This window comes from Zingiber officinale, chromosome 5B (assembly GCF_018446385.1).
Source record: "Zingiber officinale cultivar Zhangliang chromosome 5B, Zo_v1.1, whole genome shotgun sequence".
In the NCBI taxonomy this organism is placed as follows: Eukaryota; Viridiplantae; Streptophyta; class Magnoliopsida; order Zingiberales; family Zingiberaceae; genus Zingiber; species Zingiber officinale.
In genome coordinates this window covers 98,762,345-98,770,892 of record NC_055995.1, presented here as the reverse complement: position 1 = coordinate 98,770,892, position 8,548 = coordinate 98,762,345, and the positions used below count along the sequence as shown (strand labels likewise).

The window sequence follows — 8,548 nt, the reverse complement described above, 5'->3', positions numbered from 1 at the left end:
CAATATTTTTTTAGAAAGTATTTCAAATTAATTAATGATTTTTTCCCAGAATATTAGAAGAGCATTTTTTAAAAAACATTAATAGAAGGTTAATTCAAAATAATTTATCATAAATGCTTTTAAGTTAACTGTTTTCGAAATTAGATTGTCTGTCAAAAATAATTACAATATGAGTTTATTTAGATGCACAATTTAGACTGGTTAATTTATTTTTTGATGAATATTTAAGCGTTCAAAGCAATTGAAACGTAATTTGACAGATTATAATATATTTTTGATGATAAATAAAAAAAAATACTTTTTTGATGAAACAATAATATATTTTTTTTTGAATTTTCTAAAATTATATTCATTAGCTTTTTTTTTAATAAAAAGAACGATTTGATGGCTGAAAAATATTATTCTTTAAAACTAAAAATATGAAATACCTTTTTATATATAATATCAAAAAGAAAATTTATTATTTTTTAAAAAAATAAAAGAACATCCTATTCAAAATATGATATTAGATATATTCTCAAATCAACTTATTAAAAACTTATTTTTTAAAAATAATATAACTTATTTAATTATTAATAAATAATTATATATTAATCTAGACAAAATTAAGATAAGCAGTAGTTTTTTTATCACAATTGATACGGAAATCGAAAGCGTTAAATTGATTAGATGGTGAATCTCATATTTTTAATGTTTTAAAAAGAACGCCCTTTGGTTAAAGTAAATTAGTTTGGATCTTCTTCTCCTATTTCTCATTGTTCCTGTGTCTCATTATCAATCAGATGGATCAAATTAAATTTTAAAATATCATGATATCTTTAAAATATGTACAGTATTTTAGTGATGTCTAAAGTATTCTTAAAATTTAATCTGATCCGTCCGATCGATAATGAGACACGAGGATAAAAAAAAATAGGGACGAAGGATCCGAACGGAAAGTAAACGCCATCAGCACTTCAACTTTTACCCAAATAAATCAATAAAAGCACATTTTTAGTCGGTTGGATAGATCATTAGATCTGCAATTAGTCAGTTTAAAAAATTAATAGGTAAATTATCAAAATATATTTTTTAACAAAAGGTGATTTTAAGTTTTAACTTTAAACTAGAGCTGTGAGCCGACCATCATAGGGCCAGCTGAGGGCGGGCTTACCGGCCAGCTTGTAAGGTGAGAAATTTCTAATCCAATCTAATAATTCAACGTACGCAATCCAAGGTGACTTGTATGTTAGGACAATCCAACTCATGATTTATCAAAAAAAAAAAAACTAATAAAAATTTTAAATTTAAGTTACATATTAAGCGGGTCAAGAGCTCATTGAGTTTCCATTTTATTTTTAATTTAAAAGTTTGTTTTTTCTTCTCAACTCATGATCCAACTTGAATCTGCCACGTACGAATCCACCTAGATTTGCAACCTGCATAAGATTTAGGTCCGCTTTTAAATGAATTGATAAATTTTAATTCAACCTACTTAAATTGTTCAGCGGTATGAATCAACCTTATGGATCCAAGAATTATGGAATTAAGAAATATGGAACTAACGTGAAGACGGAGAAACCTTTTACTTATTGTTCATCTCACAACATTAGAAATGTGGAATCAAGAAATGTAAAATTTCTTGAGAATGACTTGACTAGTTAGAGTGATCATTCTCAAAACATAGCTTTTGAGAAATATAGCATTAATGATCAACCACCTTATTCAAGTTATGGATGTGTTGTCATTCACACCTCTCAAGCACAAATGGGTGTTAGGCAACCAATTGAGGATTTTCCATAAAATATTAATGAAAATCTAATTGATCAAATTGTTAATGCGGAACAACAAGTAATTGTTCAACTGAATAAACAACAAGTTCCTCAAGAGGATAACTTAAGAAGATATACTAGAATAAGGAAATCAGCAATACCTAATAAATATGTTGTGTATCTAGAAGAATTGGATTTTAATGTTGGAGTCGAAAATGACCTTGAAACATCTTCACAAGCCATAAGTTGTAGTAAATCAAAATTTTAGCTTGATGTTATTAAATAAGAATTGAATTCTATTGCATCGAATAAAGTCTGGGATCTTGTCGAGTTGTCAAATAATGTAAAAACTATAAGATGTAAATGAGTCTTCAAAACAAAGGACTCATTGGACAACATTGAGAGATATAAAGCAAGACTCATGGCTAAATGATTCACTCAAAGAGAAGGAATCGACTACAAAGAGACATTTGCTCCTGTCTCTAAGAAAGATTTCTTTCATATTATTGTGGCATTGGTTGCATATTTTGACTTAGAATTGCAACAAATGGATATGAAAATTATATATATGTTTTAATGGAGATCTAGAGAAAGAGATTTATATGAAACAACCAGAAGATTTTTTTTCTCTAGTAATGGTGAGCACTTGGTATGCAAGATCAAGAAATCCATATATGAATTGAAATAAGCTTCCCATCAATAGTATTTGAAATTTCATGATGTCATCTTTTCATTTGGTTTCTTAGAGAATGTCATGGATCAATGTATATACCAGAAAGTTAGTAAGAGCAAGATTTGTTTCCTTATTCTCTATGTGGATGATATTTTACTTGCAACCAATGATAAGGGTTTATTATATGAGGTAAAACAATTTCTCTCTAAGAACTTTGATATGAAATATATAAGTGATACATCATATGTTATTGGCATTATGATACACAGAGACAGATTTCAAGGAATCTTAGGTTTATCTCAAGTAACTTATATCAACAAAGTTTTAAAGAGATTTCGTATGAAAAATTGTTCACCGAATATAGCTCTCATTGTGAAAGGTGACAAATTCAATATGGATCAATGTCTAAAAAATAACTTTGAAAGAGAATAAATGAAAAACATTCCTTATGCTTCTGTTGTCGAAAAAGCTTGATGTATGAGGTCTGCACTAGACCTGACATTGCATTTACTTTTGGTATGTTGGGAAGATATCAGAGGAATTCGGGTATAGACCACTAGAAAGCTGTAAAGGAGGTGATGAGATACTTTCAAGGGACTAAAGACTACACGCTTGCATTTAGATGAGCTGAGAATTTAGAAATGATTGACAACTCTGATTCAGACTACGCTAGCTTCATTGATTTATGAAAATCAAACTTCTGGATAAATTTTTATGCTAGCCAGTGGAGCTATGTCTTAGAGAAGTGTAAAGCAGACGGTGACTACCACTTCCACTATGAAGGCTGAGTTCGTGTCTTATTTTGAGGCAACCTCACATAGTGTTTGGATGAAGAGTTTTATTTCGGAACTTACAAATGTGGATTCTATTTCTAAGCCATTGAGGATATATTGTGACAATTCAAATGCTATTTTCATGGCTAAGAACAATAAAAGTGGGAGTCGAACTAAGCATATCGACATTAAATATCTAGCCATAAAAGAACATGTTAGAGATGAGACAGTGGTTATTGAACACATTAGCACTGAATTGATGATTGTTGATCCTTTGACTAAAGACATGCCACCGTTAAAATTTAGGGATCATGTAGAGAGAATGAGACTTGGTTCTCTTATGTAATTTTTGTTGTTAGAACAATTTGGTTATCAATGAAACTCAATTCACTACAAGAAAAAAACTAAACAACAACGCTTTTTTGGCGTTGTCGTATGTACTTAAAAAGTGATGTTGTAGATGGTGTTGTAGAAAGTCATATCAAAGACAACGCTTTAAAAGCGTTGTGGTTGGTCACAAAGACAACGCTTTTTAAGCGTTGTCTTTTCGTTCTTAAAAAGCGTTGTTATAGATGCTGTTGTAAAAATGCACATATCAAAGACAACGCTTTAAAAGCGTTGTGGTTGGTCACAAAGACAATGCTTTTTAAGCGTTGTCTATTCGTTCTTAAAAAGCGTTGTTAAAGATGCTGTTGTAAAAATGCACATATCAAAGACAACGCTTTAAAAGCGTTGTGGTTGGTCTCAAAGACATTGTTTTTTAAGCGTTGTCTTTTATTACTTAAAACGTTGTCTTTTAAAAATAGTGTTTTTTAAGCGTTGTCCAAATAGCAAAAATTATAAAAATACTCAAAATTTACATATAATTGAATATCCACAACCACAATCATTTTTATAATAAGACTATTTAACAAATAAATAAAACTTTATATTATACAAACAAAATGTATACATATTGATCCACAAATTAAATTTGTATCATACAAGTTATCCTTAACTTCATGACAATAATTTTTCAAACACACAAGTTTTACAAAACCTCATCATTGACTAACCACTGTTGTTGGTGTCCATCGCATGGAATTGCTTCTTTAAGTCCAGCAATCTCTTCTTCTGAAAGGCTTTCAGCTATCACTCTTAGAGCCATCTTCTTCAACTTGTCATCAGCACACCTGGGGTTGTAGGCAATCAAGAAATTTTGTATGAAAACTTTCATACATGTAAATCTCGTACTAAATAATATGTCAATGTTATATATACATGTAATTCATACCGTAAGTGTGTTTATATCGTAACTGACAAGTTTTCTTTAGGGCCAACTTCTACTCAAGCTCTTTAAACACTGCATCAAAATAAAAAAATTGGCATTAGTTCTGTGCTAAATGAAAATCATATTTAGAGGAAAAAGCGGGAGTGCTGTAGATGGATATATTAACCAAGCATATTAATGTTTGACCTGTCTTTACAAGTTCTAAGCATATATATTAACCAAGCATATAACCTAAGAGGAATAAGTTACAAAATGCTACTTGATGTTTGACCTGTCTTTATTGGATTTTGCGGCCCCGGTCTTCTTGTAGCCAGGCACAATGTAATACTTGATGTTGTTTTTTTTTATTCATTCTACATTTGTCGTAACCCTTTTGTTTATGCTACGACTAGTAGACTTCGCAGCCGAAGGAACAATGAGTCATTGCGTCTAGTAATTCGCATGAGATTGTAAAGTTGTCCAAATGTTACTTCGTGTGGAAGGCCTATAATGGCAATGACAAATGGGAAGCAAAAGGTTGTATGGCGTACCTCCACTTATCATTATCGATGTGTTGAGCAACACTCCTATTAAGTTGATTGCCCACATCAATGTGCTACTAACCGATCATTTTTTAATCGGTGAAAGAGCGCCTTTCTCCATTCCAATTCTACAAGCAAAATCTTCCTTAATTCTATACTCTGCTCGGTCCATAAGGATCGACAGAAACAGGAGTTTTCCAGATCTTGGGTTCAAAGGCTTCCTATAGGACCCTAGAAGCTGGAAAGCTAAAAGTCCATTTGCCATTCCATAAATATTTGGAACAAAGCCTACGTGATGGAACCCATGAGCAGTTGCTCAAATCTCTAGTATCCCAGCCTCATTTGAAGTATCTTAGATGAAGTACAAATTCAACTTAGCATGAGCTTTTCCGTCTATATCTACCTTCGCCATCACATCCTTGCATCTCATTTCAGTCAGCTGAAGAAGTGCACAGCTCTTAGACCAAGATAATATCATCTTGTATGCAGTATTGCATAGATTAATTATTAATGGGCATAATTTCGGCAATAGTTTCAGGTTGTTCTTTCTGTAGTATAATAATTTAATAGATAGATTCATAGAATATTCGCATAACACAATCAACAACCTAACATAACCCTAAACCCTAATACCCTCAACCTCTTTGAGGTATGAGAACCAAAAAGGGCTAGTTAAACAGTCCACTTCCTCATTCACAATGTTCTCCGCATAAACTGGACTAGCAATTCTCCAACAATATCCAACAATACCGCATTTAAATGTGACATTGACTTGAACACTTGTAGTATTTCTTCTCCAAGTCTCCTGTTACATTGGTTACATTGGTGAAAATTGAAAAACATCCAGTAAATGAGGTAAAATATTAGCAAAGGCCCCCAAGAAAGTTGTCCATATCAAATTTCTTTAAAAAACAATAAAAATGTGAACTACCCTGAGAGCAAAATTCTGGAACCAGTCAAAGTACAAGACACTTGCAAACTAAAATTCAACCTTCAGCTATTTTTTGTGAGCTATTAATTGTTTCACTGCGAATGTGAAAAATGAGAGATGACATATTATAATTTCACAGCATAGACTCCAAGGGAATAAAACTTTTAGAGAAATTGCAGATGACATTACTAAACTTCTTTGAACGGAATATGGTTCAGTGGATAAGCAACCAGAACACAATAAGGTCACAGCATCCAGCACAATTAAACAGCAATCTAGCAAGTAGTATGAAGTACGAAGAAACGCAGATAACAAGATAAATGGCCTTGCCGATCAAAGGCGAGAAATGACATCTTTAACCTCGGCAGGTGTATATAGATGGTAAGTAGGAGCCACCTTTGCAATGTCAACATTATTAGGGGTTACTTGTTAATGCAAATGAGTAATTAGCAATGTAAAAGTTGCAATACTCTGCAATTTATGTAAAACAAAATGAAACCCTAGAACTGGATCCTTAAGCATCAGTCCAATTTACCCGTCTAATACAAAAGTACCCAAAACATACATTCAGGTCAGCTGGTACCAGATTGAATAGTGTATTCTCTCTTTATCATATTTAAATGCCGTGTTTATATGATTTAGAAGTAAACATCTAAGCACACCCGATTAGTTTATCCAAATAGACCAAGTAATAATTCATTAACCAGGAGCCTGAATGAACCTAATCCAGGTTTGATAACAGGGATGCTTTATCTATCTTCTAAAGCAGGTAGATACAGAAAAACCACAAGAAATATACCTTTTCTTCCATGACTTGTTTCAGGATGGAAAGAGCTATAGTTTCAGCTTCCAGAAGGGACAGGTCCTGGATAAACAAGCGCCCTCATGAAATTATTCTCATCACCGCCACCACAATACCACAAACAGAAAATTACTATAGATCTAAGTAGCCACAATAGAGAAGGTTGCCGTCAAAGCAAATTTGCCTTGCACAGCCATGTATATCTAAAATTGCCATAGTAGCTACCTTGTTGTATTGCTCTTGAAGAGAACTATCAGCTCCTTCGGATCCAGATCCTATTGCTTTTGCATTGCATTGCCAGAATGTGCCAGATGGATCGGTATAGTACCTGCAATTTATAGCATGTAACATTTGAAGCAAAACATTGAAATACAGGACTACATAGCAGAGACTGTGTAGGAGAGACTTCAGATTTTACCAGATAACTTCTGACATTTGTAATATCGAGCAGAAACATTAACATACGAAAAGGTCCAGCACAATAATACATATGCACTAGAATATTTGTATCTCCTAAAGAGTGATCTCTGGGAAGAATCGTTTAGGACACAAGAAGATTATGTTAATAGTAGTAAACAACCCACTAGGACAATAAAATCAGTTCCCTAATAGGAGGGTTTAACGTGAAAATTTTATACATTTTAGCACTTCAGACACTGTAGCTTATTGAGGAAATAAAATATTATCAAAAGGATTGTGTCCACCCATCCTTGTTCATCAGCTTGGAACCTTTGAAATGAAAGCTGCATTGGGTACATGGAAAAATCAACAAAAAGGGAGGATAAATGATAGCCACCAACCTAATTGTTCACAAATATCTGTATAAGTTATTAAGGGTGTTCATAGAAGTTGATCCTTTAGCCGTGTCTGTTAGATGGTCAAATCTAGGCGCCAACTCAAAAATGTTGGCGTCCAAGTGTTAGTGTTCAACTACTTCTGATTTTCTTCATCTTTGAATTGTTAAATACATAGGGTATTTATAGGGAATACTCAAGATGTATCTAAATAAATACATGAACCAATATTAAATGACATACATTCATCATCCGAAGAGTCATTCATGAATCCTCCAATATTCATGCTCCAGATGACCATACATTAGATTATAAGTCCAATTAATTTGATTGCAAGGTTGTAAACAGTCCTTGAGGGCTATTGATAGTGATTCCAGTACGTCTTGGAAAATAATGGAACAAACCTATGAAACAACTATCAAGGGATTCACTTCAACTTTCCTAAACCAAAGAAGAAAGCAGATGGATTACAAAAGAAAACAATTTGCACCATCAAACTGAAACTTATAATAAGCCTTAATAAATTAATGAAAAAAGAATTGTTTAGAAGTTCACTGAGAAACATATGAAAATACAACAAATGCAACTGCAAAAAAAAAAATAAAAAACTAGTATCCAATTAACTTTTTTTTATACTTTCAGATCAAAAGGTCAAATTTATATACTTTGGTTCATGTTCAAGCAAGAGGATAACAATCTCATCGACAGTTAGTATTTCCTTTTAATATAGAACACTAAAAAGAAGGAATATCAATGATGAAACAAACCTGAAAATGCGAGCTACTGAGGCAGCGAGCAATCTACTTGAACAAGGTAATCATGCAGCGTTGGAACTCTGTCGTGAGCATCAAAGACCAAATATTACCAAATATTAAGATCATCGACAAACCAAATAATACCTTATTTGTAACACTATCTAGAGGATCTGGCTTTTGACTTGAAGCTGGTTCAAAGAAGACAAATCAAATATACAAATACTAAGATGAAAGCATAATGAAGTAGTTATCTTTTTCTACTTTACCTGATTATAAGA

The 8,548-nt window shown here is 32.5% G+C and overlaps 1 protein-coding gene across 1 annotated transcript; it reads right to left on the bottom strand.

The window, feature by feature from the left end:
* Positions 1 to 5,968: 5,968 nt before the first annotated feature.
* LOC121986863 (proteasome subunit alpha type-5-like) lies at positions 5,969 to 7,156 on the bottom strand. The gene is made up of 4 exons (XM_042540793.1): positions 7,140 to 7,156; positions 6,947 to 7,049; positions 6,719 to 6,784; positions 5,969 to 6,345 (listed from the first exon to the last, which is right to left on the bottom strand). The coding sequence occupies exons 1-4, from the start codon at positions 7,154 to 7,156 to the stop codon at positions 6,253 to 6,255; spliced, it is 279 nt and encodes a 92-aa protein (XP_042396727.1). The 3' UTR covers positions 5,969 to 6,252.
* Positions 7,157 to 8,548: the final 1,392 nt, after the last annotated feature.